Raw genomic sequence first — 15624 nt, 5'->3', positions numbered from 1 at the left:
TATGGGGCTCCCATCCCCTGAGTACAACTTCACTCTGAGTGAGGAGAAAGACATCCGTAGTGCCTTCCCATAGAGCAGAGAAAAGCGGCCGAGATAGAGTGGACGGAGGAAAAAGACATGTTCACGAAACGGCCTACCGCCCTTGCTCCGGAGGAGCGCAGTCGCCGATCTAGCGCCCCAAAGAGGGTAAGATCCTCACTCCGTGCTCCTCCCGCGCGCGCGCGCGCGCGCACACACACACACACACACACACACACACACACACACACACACACACACACACACACACACGTTGCTTATCCCGAGTCCTGGTGACTTCAGAGTCAATCCTTTTCTCCCTTGTCCCTTCCTCCCTCCTGTCCGTGGGTGCCACCTCCTTCCTGTCAGTGGGTCAGTGCCACTTCTCGGTGGCACGCTCACTGCCCTGCAGCCGGTCCCTAGGCGGACGGTCCTCCACTCTAGTGGCTTGGCGTCGGGGACGGACGCTGGCAGTCATGCACAGGGTTTTCTTCAGCGTTCGGGTCAGCTCCGTGCGGAGAGCCCACTGCTCCTGTCCTGGGCGATGCTACCTCTCCTGCAGAGTCCCTTCTACTGCCGCCCTCCAAGCACCGAGTGGGCTTGGCTGCGCGCGCGTTCCAGGGGAGGCTGCAGGTGGAGCCGTCGGACCCGGCCCCTCGGGGACTGGTGGCTTCCTCTCCGGGTCCACGATCCAGGCACTCGGAAGCTGGAAGGATTGCGTCGGAGCCCCGCCTGCCCCAGACGTAAGCCTGCAACCCCTATTGCTCTCAGCCCGGCTGCGCGCGCAGTGACTAGGTCCCATTTGCAGAAGCGTCCCCCATTTGGGGACCAGACAGCTCCCCGGGATAGCCTCAAGTGTTGGAACCGCGAAACAGAGTGCTGGGAACGCTCTCAAACTTTCTCTCAGGCGGGTACCGGGCCCCGAAGCTCCTGGCGCTGTCGGCGGATTGCGGCGCAGGCTTTGAGATGCTAGGGTATGGGACGGTTTTCAAGCAAGGGGTGGTCTTGCTGCCATGCTCTCCAGAGAAAGGGAAGGGCACTGCAGAGGGTTCTCCTGACTCGAGCCTCGGGAAACTCAGTCTAGGTTGTAGCCACCCTTGGCAACCGCGTCATCAGCGTCCCGGAATTTGCTGGTTCCCTCCAGGGTCCCAGCTGCGCAGAGGCAGTGTCGGCGCGGAAAGGGCTGGCTAGGTGTCCTGTCGGGTCCTGCTAGAACTCAGTCTGGAATTTCCATGCCGGCGCCCTGGAGGCCCGGAGGATGGCAGTGTAGGCACTCTGCGAGGCTGCCCATTTTGGGGACCGAGTTGGGGTCTCAGTCTCTAGCCTCTCGGCAAAGTTGTCCCGGTAATCCACTCCTACTGAAACTTCCTAGAACAAGGCGCTGAGGAAGCTTGCTGTACAGGGCTTCAAGAATCTACGTCCGCGTCTGTGCTTATAGTTATTCCATTTTTAAGATTTGGAAGACCCTACCGATGGACACGAAAATCTGCAAGAGAATATGAGTGCCACCAGAATGGGAGCCAAGCCAGGGATCACCGTTGATTGTTGTTCAAGGACGTATTCTGGCAGAGTTGAAGTTAGAAGTGCTGCAAATAGTAATTTTGGCAAATCCCCCAAGCAAACAACAAACTAGGTTTTTAGGGCGCATATTCAGTCACAACACCGCCAACATTCGCTGGCTTTCTGGTACCCACTAGTCTTGTATGAGATTGCTCAAAATCAGTTTCTAACACCGGGGTTTTGGGGTTGATAAATGCCCGTGTAACTGCTCAGCAGAGCAGTTAAGACCTGTAGATTCCTCCCTGGGACTCCATGCGTTTTCATTGTATAAATTAGCTTTAGAGTGCTGGGAACATGGAGTAACCTGAACCTCAGGAAGCTGTGAAACTTTCGGAGGGGGCCCATTCCAGAAAGTTCCTTGTGGGATAGGGTTACAATACAAATAAAAGCCTAAGTTGTCCTTCCAGTGGAGTAAGGGGAGGAGGGAAGAAATGCTTTTCAAGAACGAGGGTTTTCCTTTTTAAAGACACAAAATTGACTCCACCATAAACTTTCCCCTTAAAGTTGCAGAAATCCCGGCGATAGCAGAGTGGACACCAGGGCCATTGTATCTGCCATATTGGAAAGAAAAGGGTGGTGGTGGGGGAACTGCATAGCTTCAGGATTAAACAGGGGAAGGACCGGTAGGGAGGGGCAAGAGGTACACATAAATGCAGTTAGGCTCACTGTGGTCTGGGTGGTTATCATCCCAGGTGGGGTCTGTAAAGCTCAAGGACAGCCATCCAGGGTACTGTCAGTTTCCAGACTGGAATGATTGATCCTGTGTAGCCATTGCTTGCGAGTCTCACCGTGGGCTGCTATCCCTCTTAAGACTCACAGTTCCTGGAAGGTCTCAGTGCAACCACCGTGAATTTTGAGGTGCCACTCTGGGGTATCTGGACCAGGTATCATAAAAGCTGGTGGAGGACAGTGTCATCATGTCCCTACAAAGCTGGCTTGTGCTTCATTCAGACTCAAAGGGGAGCAAGCCAATTGGGTTTATTTAGAGCTCATCACCGCCCGCCCCGTGTGTGACCATTTGCAGATAGACATTCTTTAAATAATTGCGTGCCTGTGTGCAGAGAGAGCTAAGCAGAAAACAAACCGGAAGTTTGTGGCTAAAGGAGTTGCAAAGTGAAGATAAAAAAGTAGCTTTTGTTATCTGTTAGATAGCCTCAGGCCTCATTGAGTCTGAGCCTTTAATAAAAGCAGCCTCTGATCCCCGATAATGAGATTGACGACTACCTTAAATGCCATCCTACAGCCTTCATCCAGTAGCTGATGGAAGCAAAGACAGACACCCACAGCTAAACACTGAACTGAACTCCTGGTATCCAGTTGCAGAGAGGGAGGAGTGATGAGCAAAGGGGTCAAGACCAGGCTGGAGAAACCCACAGAAACAGCTGACCTTAACAAGGGGGAGCTCATGGACCCCAGACCTATAGATGGGAAACTAGCATAGGAGTGATCCAGACCCCAAGAGCATGGGTGTCAGTGAGGAGGCCTTGGCAATCTAGGTAGTAGATCAGTATTTATCCCTGGCTTATGAATGGACTTTGAGAGCCCAGTCCACATAGAGGGATACTCTCTCAGCCTAGACACATGGGCTCCAAATGATGTGACAGACTTTGAAGATCTCCCATGTACAGCCTCACCCTCCCTGGGGAGCAGAAAGGGGATGAAAATAGGGGGTTAGTGAGGGACAGGGGAGGAAGGGAGGGAGAGGGAACTGGGGTTGACATGTAAAAGAAGCTTGTTTCTAATTTAAATAAAAAAATAAAATAGGGGTAAAAAGCAGCCTCTGAGACTTGTTCCATGTCTCTCTGACAGTGGAGGGGGTCACTTGGGCTGGCAAGACAACAGAGCCACGACACCTGAGTGACCCGTCCACTGTCAGGGAGAGAATGGGAGGACAGTGTCTCCAGAGACTGAGGAGTCACTGTCTCCTCTCTCCATCCTTCATTATGCAACTTCCTCATTGTCCTCTTTCCCTTACCCTAGTGTCCTTCAACACAAAGATATGTCTTTCCCAGTGCTGTCATGGGAACTCCCTGGGGATAAGCTGTGTCACCAACTGTTTGCTGAAAAAGTCCAGAACAGATGAGGATTACTTATCCCATCATCTTTGCCTTAATAAGATAATCACCAAGTATGCATTCATGCCTTATTTGTCCCATCAATTTTGCCTAGCCAAGCAGAAAACTGGTTGGCTTAAGGATACTGACTGAAGTTCAAGGTCCCCACTAAGAGGTCATGTAAACACAGGTTTTCTTTGCTTGTTGTTTCAAATGTCAATCTCCATCTGCCCCTATCCTTTCTCTGGTGCAAATGGAGGAACTAGTGAATAATGGGAACATTATTCATTCATTTATTTATTTTGATTTAGAGTAGGATTAATGGGCCACAAAGTGCCCATGTTTTTTAATTTTTTAAGGAACTTGCATATAGTTCTTTTACACTGTTTCCTATAATGATTACCCCAATTTATATTATTTCCCCTTGTATCACTCTATATCTAATCCCTTTTATTCTCTTGCTTTGTGGCAATGTAGCCAGATGAGATACTATCTTCCTGTGGTTTTGATTTGCCTCTGATTAGAGAAGTTGAACAATTTTTATGTACCTAATGGCCATTAGTCTGATTTCATTGGGAAAATGTCTGTATGAATCTTTTACCTATTTTTAAAATTGTGTCATTATTTATTTGTTTATTTATTCACTTTTGCCATTGGGTTATAGGAGTTCCCTATGAAGATAGCAAAGATTCATAAGATATTTGATTTGTATTTTCTCCATCACATAGTTGATATCTTACTTTCCTGATCATTTCCCTTTCAGTGCAGAGACCACATGTTCTGTCATAATCCCAATTAGTCATCATTGCTCTGTTATCATTACTTTTGGCATCATAGACAAGAAACTCTCCAAGCAGCCTATGAGGAGAAATGTTTCTCATTTCCTCCAGGAGTCTTATGGCTTGAGGTCTTATCTATATGTCTTTAATCTATTTTATTTCTTTTTCTGTATGGTATGAGATAAAAGTCCATGTTTACTTCTGTATGTGGGTATCCAGTTTTCCCAGCATGATGTTGGAGATACTCTCTGTCCCCTGTGTGTATTCTTGTCCCCTTTGTCAGAGATCACACATGTCTGGGTTTACTTCTAGGCTCTGTTCTTTTCCATTGACCCATAAGTTTGTTTTTGTATTAGAACTAGATTGCTTTGATTGCTGCAAGTTTATAATATCATAATAGCTACTTAAGTTATTTCTATGTAAATGAATCTATTAACAAGACCCAAGTTTTCATTCTTACTAGCATGTGCCCTGATTTCAGGAACCCCACGTGACTTTGACTACTGCTTAGACAGCAGTGCTGGAAGGCCCTCTTTGTTATAGAATGGGCCTTCTTTCCTCTTCCATTCCTAGGTACTTCCTGCTGCTTCCTTTCCTGTATGATTTTGTGCAGGAGAATAACTTCTGGGGTTTTGAAGTCTTTCATATAGTCCCAGCATTTGTTGGTATCTCTAAATAAGGCAGCATGAGCATCCTAGTCACCATCCCCTTTGGAACTTTCCTTTTGGTCTCTGTCTTTGCTCCTAGATCACTTTCTCCATTGATGGCGACAGTCAATTCTGAGGCATTCCTGGCTTTGGGACAGACTCTGCTTCAACAGAGGGCTCTTTCCCCAGCAAATAGTCCCTTACTTGGTATATCAGTCTTTATAAGAATCAAGGCACTAGATGTTGGGCCCAAAATCCACTGAGGGTACTTGGTTTGTGGAGGTTGAAAATGGCTACCCACCTCACTCTGTTAAGTCAACCCCAAACTGTGCATTTCCCTTCTTTCTCCTTTGGACACGATACTCTCTCCTGTACTAGAATATAAACTTTCAAGGACAGAGTTGTTTCAGTGTCTTTGCTTGTTGTTAGACGAATACCTAATAGTTGTTTGTGAATGGTGGAGGAAAATTTGGACCTAGTGGAGATAGAGAGGCTCTGTGTCAGTTTCCCGTGGCTGCTGTGATAAAGAGGAAACTGCAGAAAAGTCTATGCTCACAGTTTTTGGGGCTACACTCTTGCTATCAAAACGTTGCTAGGGTCCTGATCCCTTTGAAGAGTTTGTGGGTGAATCCTTCCCTTAGTTTTCCTAGCATCTGCTGAGCATTCCTCAGTGTTCCTTGACTTATAGACGTGTCACTCCAATCTCTGCCTACATTGAGACATGAAGAGAATGGCATCTTTTCATGTCTCTCCTGTTGTCTTCAGGACACCTGTCACATTTGATTGGCAGCTCACCCTAACTCAAGTGTGTTGTTGTCTTTAACTTACTTCAGTTTCTTACCTCTCTTTCTGCTTTGGCAAATATGCTTTAGAGTGGTGGTTCTCAACCTGTGGGTCATATATATCAGATATTTACATTATGATTCATAACAGCAAAAGTACAGTCATGAATTAGCAGTGAAGTGATTTTATGGATGGAGGTCACAACAACATGAGGGACTGTATTACAGGATTGCAGTGTTAGGAAGGTTGAGAACTCTAAGTGATGCATATAAGTTTATTTATTGTTCTGGCGAACACACAGTCACTGTATGGTTGGGAGATGACGCTCTGCTAATGAGAGCTTTCTGCCTGGGTGGGAGCTCTGAGCATTGAACTGCATGGCTGACAGCCCCTTTTTCAGGTTGTTACCATGCCAAGATTTTCTCTAGTCTTCCCCCACCCCCACAAGCTTTCCCTGTGTAACAGCCTTAGCTGTCTTGGTACTCACTCTGGAGTCTAGCCTGGCGTTGAATTCAGGGATTGGCTTGCCTCTGCCTCCCGAGTGCTGCGATCAAAGTCGTGTGTCACCACCTATTTTCTTTAGTCTTTATGAAAAGAGAACCATGATGCTTTGGGACACAGGCTACCCTGTCTCACTCCTAGCATTTGCTGAGCTCTGCAGAAGGGTGTGCAGTTCTTGTAAATTTTGTCTTTTTCCTCATCCTGTAGGCTCTTGCTCCATCAGCTTTCCTGTGGGACATTTCTTTATGTCTAACCCCTGGTGGTGACAAATGAATGCCCGTTCCTGATTGGGCCTGTGCGAGGTCTAGAGAGGCCCTGAAGGTGACATATGTCACCTGCAGGTGACATGTGTCACCATTCAGCAGTGGTGCTGATGCTATAAGAAGCTCATGGTGGTGTGTTTGGAGAAGGAAGGGCAGTGAGCCACCAGGATGACTTGGAAGGGGGCTGTAAAGGCCATTCTGCTGGCAACCATGTACTTGCTTAGCTCAACAGACCATTTAGGTCAATGGCATTTGAAGAGGTTTTTGTTTCCAGTAGCTAGGGCTCACGGGGTAGGGGTGGGCTTTAAAGAAAAGTCCTTCTACCTGTGTGGCACATAGAACTCTCTAAAGCCACAGAGATGTCATTTACATAGAGTGACCCCACAGCCTATTAGAGAAGATAACATTAGGAGGCTTCTGATTTTGCTTTTGCTTTTCTGAAATGGGAGCTCATGCAGCCCAGGCTAGACTCAAACTCCTTATGTGGCTTTGACTTCCTGATCCTCCTGCCCTGCTTCCCAAGTGCTGGAATTGCAGGCATGTGTTACTATGCTGAAACTGACAATACCAGGAATTCTTACTTGGGGCTCCACGGCCTCCTAAATGGTGAAAGACCTCTTTGTGAATAGTTTGGTGTGACTTTTTCCAGCCAGGACAACCCAGCTCCCCAGGGGCTGGGAGCTAGATCTTGGGCCTTTGAAGAATTCAAGGGCACAGCTTGGCCTAGAGAGGAATGGATTCTTTTATCCAGCTGACAAGAGCTTATATGCCAGGCATGGAACTAGACACTTGGGGGTCTATTGATGAACAAAAACGAAGTTCCATGCACTCAGGAAGATCATCTGCAGCAGGAGTGCAGGGACCAGAGACCTGGGTGAAGATTCCACATCAGCCTGCCTGACCTACCCAGTGACCTCAGTGAGCACAAGATGACATTGAGCAAGCTGCTTGATAACCCTGGTGCCTTTCATGCTCTGTTCTTACAGTTCTCAGTATGGTCCTGCGTTAATGACGTATGCTCCTTTGTCCTCCTAGCTGGAGCCAATGAGCTAATTAGGCACTCCACCGAGGAGCCTTATTCCACCCCTGGAGAACATGTGGAATCCAAAGATAGAAATTATGTCATTTCCCCAGTGCGGTGCTTTGCTGAGGGGTTTCAAGCCTTATTTTGATACCCACGAATGTCACCTTTGTCTTCCATAGCCTCATGCTACAGGTAGTCAGGATGCCTGTGTGACTTGGAAGTCAATGTGGCATTGGTTTACTTAATATTTCTCTTATCTTGAAGACATTTTTGTTCAGGTCAAGTGAAATCAGAAATGGTAGTTCAGCACTAAATGAATGCTACGAAGCCGTGAGACATTGCAGGCATAAATCAGGTCCCATTTTGTGTGCCCAGGAGCTGTGTTTTTAATGTGGTGGTGGAAAATGAGTAGGGACCTGTGGCATTTACTCTCTTCTGCTGGCTTGGCCTTTGTGACAGTTGATGAGCTGGCATGCTCTTTCCTCCTGACACCAAATGCACGGGCTTTTTTATAAGGCCACTTTTCCCACTCCCTGACACTAACTCAGTGCCAACAACTCAACTCAATTCTGACAATTTCCTTGGAGTTAAAGGGCTTTTCCCTCAACGCTGTCTTCAGATGCTGCTAGCGGTCCCTAGCCATCTGATTTCTGAATGATGTAAGCCATAGACACCCCCACACCCACTGTCCAGGTATGATGATTTAGTAGAATGGCTCTCGGAAACTCAGGAAGGTATTTTCCTTAAACCTACTGCTTTATGATGAAGGGTATTAATGTACAGCCAGGAGAAGAGGTACAGTAGGGTTCGGGTGTACCCCTCTGACATGTGGATGCATTGGCTGAACGACTCAGAAACGCTCCATATCCTAGCATCCAGAGGCTCTACGGAGGCTTAATCCAACAGGCACGACTGTAAATTGAATTTCCAGCACCCCGCTTTGGGGAAAGAGACTGAAAACCGCCAGCTTCCAATCTCTTGTCTTTCTGGCAACCAGCCCCATCCTGGAGCTATTTAGGGGCCCATCAGGAATCCAGAATCACCTCATTAGAACAAGAGGTGTCCTTATCCCTGCTGTCCCTCAGGAAATTCGGAGAGAGGATTCAGGAACTCTGTGTGAAGCGGGCGTGGGGAGTGCCACAGGAGGGTTATCCGCACAGATGCGCCCACACAGACCTCAGCCTGGTCTTCCTCTCAGTGAGTGTTTTTTAGTGCTTGTTACCCTGAACTTCAGCCAAAGGCAAAATTGCCTGTTCAGCACCCAGGGAAACCCAATCAGAGTAAACTTGGCAGGCAGTTTAGCCTGTCACAGCCCTGGCTCTCTGAGGGTCGCTGCTTTGGCTACAGGTCAGAACTGAAACTGTGCCTGGGTGTGAAGCTCCTGGCGGTGGGAGCATGGGATAGGCGGCAGTCACAGAAACAGTCTTCTACCACATGGCCTAGAATCAAGTCGTCAGGGATGTGTGCTCCAGGGTGCCACCGAGGAAGACTTTGGCACCAGAGGAAACCGCTCCTCCTTCAATAGCCTTGCATTTAAAGTTACGAAATAGGAAAGAACAAATGTGTCCGGAATACCAAAGGGGCCGAATTATCAGGTAATGAGGGAGAATTCTGGGGTCTCCGGAGTTTCAGGAGGTTGAGGATAAAACAATTTGGTAAGTAGAGGGAGCCTAGTTCAGTCTGAGTTGGGACATCCACCATCCCACCATAGGGAGCTGCTGAAATCTCTCTTCCTCATTGCCTGCTGGCTGGGGTCCCTCTAAAAGTTCCTTTCTGGAAACAATACTTCTCTCATAGGCTTGTGGGGAGAACCTGGGAAGGAGGTCTTCCTGAGAGTTGGCTGGGTAGATGTAGCATTTCCTTTGTGGTCACTGTTACCACACGACACACTTTGCTGTGTGTGTCCGAAAACAACGCCCCCTTGATAAGAAGTAAGACTGCAAGGGAGTCATTTGTTCTCGCAAAGAAGATTAAAAGAAAAAAATGTTGCCTTTCAAAGTCACGTCTTTCCTCTGAGCAAGACAAAAGCAAAAGCAATCAGAAGTCAATGGGAGCTCTGTACGATAGAAACACAGTGGCCACAGATAACAGTCTTGGTGCACTTACAACAGAATCAGAGGAATCGAATTTTAGCGATTGTTTTCTAGGGCTCAAAATACCCAATATTATATTTTTGAGTTTTGGCATGTAGCAAATATAGTTATTAAATATTTTACCGTGTTTTTCTTGTAACAAATCCTTATGCTTGACAACTCTTTTATCTAGTGTAAATTCAAATAAGGAAGAGTCCAAGTTCTCAGTGCTCATGGCTGGTGTGTATTTCATTGAGCCATACAGAGCTCTCCAGTGGCTGTTGACACATAATCAGGAACCTGTGAATGTCGCTTGCATGGAAAAGAAAGGCTTCAGGTGTAGTTAAGTTGGGGGATTTGGGGGAGTCAGTCCATCGTGGCTTCTCTGGGGGTGTGGGAGATGTAGTTATAACACTCCTCTGAGAAGGTGGCCTTGGGTCAGGGTTTCGACATAGTGATATGATTACAGATGTGGGTGGGGAAGCTGTGCTTTGAAAGGACAAGAAGGGACCACAAGCTGGGCAATACTGGCTGCCACAGCTTGAGAAGTCAGGAAATAGTCTGCCCTCCATACCTTCAGTGGAAGCAGCCTTGATTTAGTCCAACAAGGCTGAGTTCAGGCTTCTGCCTCCAGTAGGAAAGAGAACATTGTTTTAACCCAGGCAGCCTGTGGTGATTTGCAGTCATGGATAGGTAACACATACATCACTGCTAGCATCCTCCTCAGTTCAACCTGAATGTGTTCCTGTAGCATGAAAAATAAGAGACCAAGAGACTGATGTTGGGATTCAGACTTCAAGCTGAAGATCAGAAAAGCAAAGCAGCTGGTCACTAGCTTCTTACCTCTACCTCAGGTTGAATGGGCTGGTCCTGTCTCCACGACCTCTCACCAAGCCTCAGACTGCAACCTCTCCTCAGCATGACTAGAGAATGAATGCCTCTACTGAATCTGCTCCTGTCTTAAATACCTCTCATGAGTCCTGGGATTAAAGGCATGAGCTATAACTCTCTTTTATATGGATTCATTCTTGTGTAAGCCTGGGTGGCCTTGAACTCAGAGAGATCCATCTGCCTTTTAATCCTGAGTCCTAGGATTAAAGATGTCTACCACCACCTCCTAGCTTCTGGCTGCTGGGATTAAAAGCTTGTGCCTGGCTTCTAAGGCTGGTGGCTGACTTTACTTTATGAATTCTCAGGCAAGCTTTAATAAATCATAAATAATATATTACTACATGTCCCCCTGAACTGCTTCACCCTAACTGTCCAAGAGCATGAGATATTGTTCCATTTTCTGGTATCTTCTTTAATTCTTTCTTTAAAGATTTGAAGTTTGTGTTATACAGGTCTTTCACAATCTACAGATTCAATGCAATCCCCATCAAAATCCCAACACAATTCTTTACAGACCTTGCAACACTCAACTTTATATGGAAAAACAAAAGTCCCAGGATAGCCAAAACAACCCTGTACAATAAAGGAACTTCTGGAGGCATCACCATCCCTGACTTCAAGCTCTAATATAGAGCTATAGTCCTGAAAACAGTTTGGTATTGGCACAAAAATAGACAGGTAGACCAATGGAATCAAATTGAAAACCCTGAGAGTAACTCACACACCTATGAACACATGATTTTTGACAAAGAAGCTAAAATTATACAATGGAAAAAAGAAAGCATCTTCAACAAATGGTGGCATAACTGGATGCTGGTGTGCAGAAGACTGCATATCTATCACCATGCACAAAACTTAAGTTCAAATGAATCAAAGACCTCAGCATAAATTCAGTCACACTGAACCTCCTAGAAGAGAAAGGGAAGTAACCTAGAATCAATTGGTAAGGAGACAGCTTCGTGAACATAATACCAGTAGCACAGATACTGAGATTGACAATTAATAAATGAGACCTCCTGAAACTGAGACACTTCTGTATGACAAAGGACACAGTCAACAAGACAAAATGGCAGCCTACACAATGTGAAAAGATGTCCATTAACTCCACATCTGACAGAGGGCTGATTTCCAAAATATACAAAGAACTCAAGAAGCTAGTCATGGAAACACCAAATACTCCAACTAAAATGTGGGGTACAGAACTAAACAGGGAATTCTCAATAGAGGAATCTAAAATGGCTTAAAGACACTTAAGAAAGTGCTAAACATCCCTAGCTATCAGGGAAATGCAAAAATAAGCAACTCTGAGATACCATCTTGCTCCTGTCAGAATGGCTAAAATCAAAAACACCAACGACAGTTTTTGCTGTAGAGATGTGTTTCTTGTATGCAACAGAAGAATGGATTCTGTCTTTGTATCTATCCTGTTAGCCTCTGTCTTTTTATGGGCGAGTTAAGACCAATGATATTGAGGGATATTACTGATCACTGATTGTTAAGTCTTGTTTGTTTTGGATTTGTTGTTGTTTTTGGTATTGTGTGTGGACACCCCTCTCCCTTTGGCTGTTGGTAAAGTGGGATTATCTATTGCCTATGTTTTTGTGAGTGTAGTTAACTTCCTTGGGTTGGAGTTTTCCTTCCATAAGTTTCTGTAGGGCTGGATTAGTGGATGTGTATTGTTTAAATCTGATTTTGTCATGGAATATCTTGTTTTCTCTATCTATAGTATTTGAAAGCTTTGCTGGGTATAGTAGTCTGGACTGACATCAATGGTCTCAGTGTTGGTAGAATATCTATCCAGGACCTTTTGGCTTTCAGAGTTTCCATGGGGAAGCCAGGTGTAATTCTGATAGATTTTTCTTCATATGTTACTCGGCCTTTTTCCTTTGCTGCACTTAATAGTCTTTCTTTATTCTGCCTGCTTGGGGTCTTGATTATTATGTGGCCTAGGGGACTTTTTTATGATCCACTCTATTTGGTGTTCTGTAAGCTTCTTGTACTTTAATTGGCATGCCTTTATTTAGGTTGGGAAAGTTTTCTTCTATGATTTTGTTGAATATGTTTTCTGTACCTTCGAGGTAAATTCACCTTCTTCTATACATATTATTCTTAGGTTTGGCCTTTTCACAGTGTTCCGTGTTTCCTAGATATGTTAGGGATTTGTTGGACTTAATATTTTCTTTGGTGGATAAATCTATTTCTCCTAGTGTATCTTCAACACCTGAGACTCTCTCTTCTGTCTCCTGTATTATGTTGGTTATGCTTGCATTTGTAGTTCCTGATTGTTTACTCTGCTTTTCTATTTCCAGCATCCTTCAGATTGTGTTTTTTTATTATCTCTATTTCAGCTTTCAAGCCTTGCACTATTTGAATTGTTTCTTGCAATTTTTGCTTTGTCTTTTCCTCCATTTCTTGTATTTTTTGGTTTGTTTTTTCTTCCATCTCTTTAAGGGATTTTCTCATATCCTCTTTTAGGGCCTCTATCATTTCCATGAAGTTGTTTTTAAGGTCATCTTTATAAAGTTGTTTGTGGGTTCCTTCTCTTTTGCTTCATCTGTGTTAGGATGTTCAGGTCTTGCTGGTGTGGAGTCCCTAGACTCTGGTGGTGTCACATTGATCTTTCTGTTGTTGAATGTGTTATTATATTGTCTTCTTCCCATCCCTTCTTCCAGTGAGTGCAGGTGGTGTCTCTCCCTCTCCTGGTGGGTATGGGTTCAGGGTTCTCTTCCTGTGGGTGCAAGCAGGTCCAATACTCCAATGGCTCTCCTCTTCCTGTGGGTGGAGGCTGGACTAGCACCTCAACTTCAGCAGACTCTGGATGGGTGCGCAGTCCCTAGGACTCAGGAGGCTCCCAGCAGGGCACAGGAAGGTGGGCCAGAAACAGGCCCACACTTACCTCCTCCTGTATTTGGAGATGGGACTATGAGGCTGGCAGACTCTGGATGGGCTGGTCCTCTGGGAGGGGTTCCCTGTGCGCAGTCCCCAGGCCTCAGAAGGCTCCGACCAGTATTTTCTTTAGTTGATTGTGTGTGTACTGTAGTAGTGTGGTGTATGTGTGTGATAATGTGAGTATGTACTCGAGTATGTTGGGAAGTGTGTGTATGTGTGTGCGTGCATGTGGGTGCATGCGTGAGTTCACAGGGCAGCCATAAGTCAGCTTCAGTTGCCTTCCTTTGTTGCTGTGGCTCTAGATGCTCTTGACTCCACCTCCAGCACTGGAGTCACAAATACATACCATGCCCCCATCTTTTACAGGGATCCTGGGGGTCAAACTCATGCTCGCTTAGAGGGTATTTTACTGACTGAGCCATTTCCCCAGTTCCTAAGCAGTATATTTAAAACTAAAGTTCACTAATTAAAAAAAAAAGTACTGCCATGTGAATCAGTAGGTTTAGAGTGTTAGTCTATGAATGTTAGTGATGGTTTCAAACCAAAGTGCCAGCCAGTGATCATCTGGTGGGCGTGGGTTCCCAGGGGCTGTTGGTCCCTCTGACAGTTTCTAGTTTGGTGTGTCTAGGACAAGGCTCAAAATCCATAGTCCATCAAGTCCTGGGTGCTACTGATGAATACCTGACCTTCAGGAGGAGCTCAGTGTGACACCTCTATGCAGAGGGAGACACGCAACTGCTGAGAAAGACCCACAACGGCCTCTCTGTCCAGTCACATAATCCTCCCACCAGTGAGCTCAACTGTCACTAGGGAACTTAGGGGTTGGCTGCTGGTCCTGTAGCTTTCTTTCTTCTGTTTTGTGTCTCCCACACTTAAGTAGACAAAAACCCTGAGCTCCCCACGTTTGGGCTAAAAATACCCCTTTTGCCACAGGCCAGTGGAGTTCTCAGATTTCCCAGCTGGCTGAGTTTCCCGGACGTGGGGTACCCCTGCGGAAAGTCTATAAGCAGAGAATACCAGGTTAAAAATAGTTCTGGGGAGGCCCCTGCAAAGCTCTCACACCCAGCTGCCCACTGGGGTAATCCGTGCAAGGGATGGGATAGGGGCTGGGAGGAGCCGTTTGAGGCAGCGCTGGAAGGGCTGTTCACTGCCTAGGAGGAAAGGCTCGGTTGCTCTCTTGGCCTGGCTTTTGTGGTCACATCCTAGCCTTGATGAGTACGGCCTTGGTGTCTCTTACCCTGCTTTCTGCACGGACACCAACACTTAGTTTCCCAAGCTGTTTAAAATGAAAGGAGATCAATCACACATACCCCGTTACCTCCCAGGGAAGAAATGGCCTCTTTCAGGGCTAGCAGGATAATGAGTAGAAATGTTGCTTAGCAAATAGAAGACCCAGTTCAATCCTACACAAAAAATTAAAAAAGGAAAAAAAGACCTCTTCTGGGGAAGTATCTTTCCAGTGGAAGAAAATAAAATATATGGGCGATTTAAAAATATTTTTAATTAAAAATTAAACATGCACGTATTTATGGATGGATAGACAGGTTGATTGCTTGCTTTTGAGATAGGGTGTCCCTAAGTAGCATAGGCTGGCCCTCAACTCCAGATTTAATTGCTCCAGTCTCCTGATTTCTCCTGGGATTGCAGCAATGTGCCATTTACTGCTTTTATTTTATTTAATTTCATTTAAAATTATATAAATAATTTTATTTTATGTGCATTGGTGTGAAGGTGTCAGATCTTCTGAACTGTACTTACAGACAGTTGTGAGCTTTCATGTGGGTGCTGGGAACTGAACCAGGGTCCTCTGGAAGAGCAGCTCGTGCTTTTAACTGCTGAGCCGTCTCTCCAGTCTCTTAATTTCATTTTTTTAAAATAAGAGATCTTTCCCTTAGAAAGTTTGTTGTCCTTTCACTTACGTTTCTAAAACACACAAACACTGAAGTTATGCCCAACTTGCCCTTTTCCAACACACAGTATTGGAATATTTGGCATTCTGGTTTTTTGTTGTTGTTTTGTTTTGTTTTTTCGAGACAGGATGTCTCTGTATTGTTCTGGAGGCTGTGGAGGCTGTCCTGGAACTCTCTCTGTAGACCAGGCTGGCCTCAAACTCACAGAGATCTGCCTGCCTATGCCTCCTAAG

At 45.8% G+C, this 15624-nt stretch overlaps 1 protein-coding gene across 3 annotated transcripts in view; it reads left to right on the top strand.

Moving 5' to 3' along the window:
• The first annotated feature begins 5 nt into the window (after positions 1-5).
• Positions 6-15624, top strand: part of Corin (corin, serine peptidase) — a 196819-nt gene continuing 181200 nt past the window's right edge. Inside the window, exon 1 of one of the 3 annotated variants that reach the window (XM_040747170.1) lies at positions 6-186. In XM_040747170.1, the coding sequence (XP_040603104.1) occupies positions 118-186 (69 nt within the window). In that variant the 5' untranslated portion in view covers positions 6-117. Of the gene's footprint in view, positions 187-343; positions 762-15624 lie in introns of those variants that run through there. The other 2 variants (XM_040747169.1, XM_021233383.2) reach the window with 2 other exon arrangements.

The sequence above is a fragment of the Mesocricetus auratus genome, unplaced genomic scaffold (assembly GCF_017639785.1).
Source record: "Mesocricetus auratus isolate SY011 unplaced genomic scaffold, BCM_Maur_2.0 Super-Scaffold_100006, whole genome shotgun sequence".
Taxonomy (NCBI): domain Eukaryota; kingdom Metazoa; phylum Chordata; class Mammalia; order Rodentia; family Cricetidae; genus Mesocricetus; species Mesocricetus auratus.
Note: the sequence above shows the minus strand (reverse complement) of the source record. Positions and strands in the feature narration are given on the sequence as shown.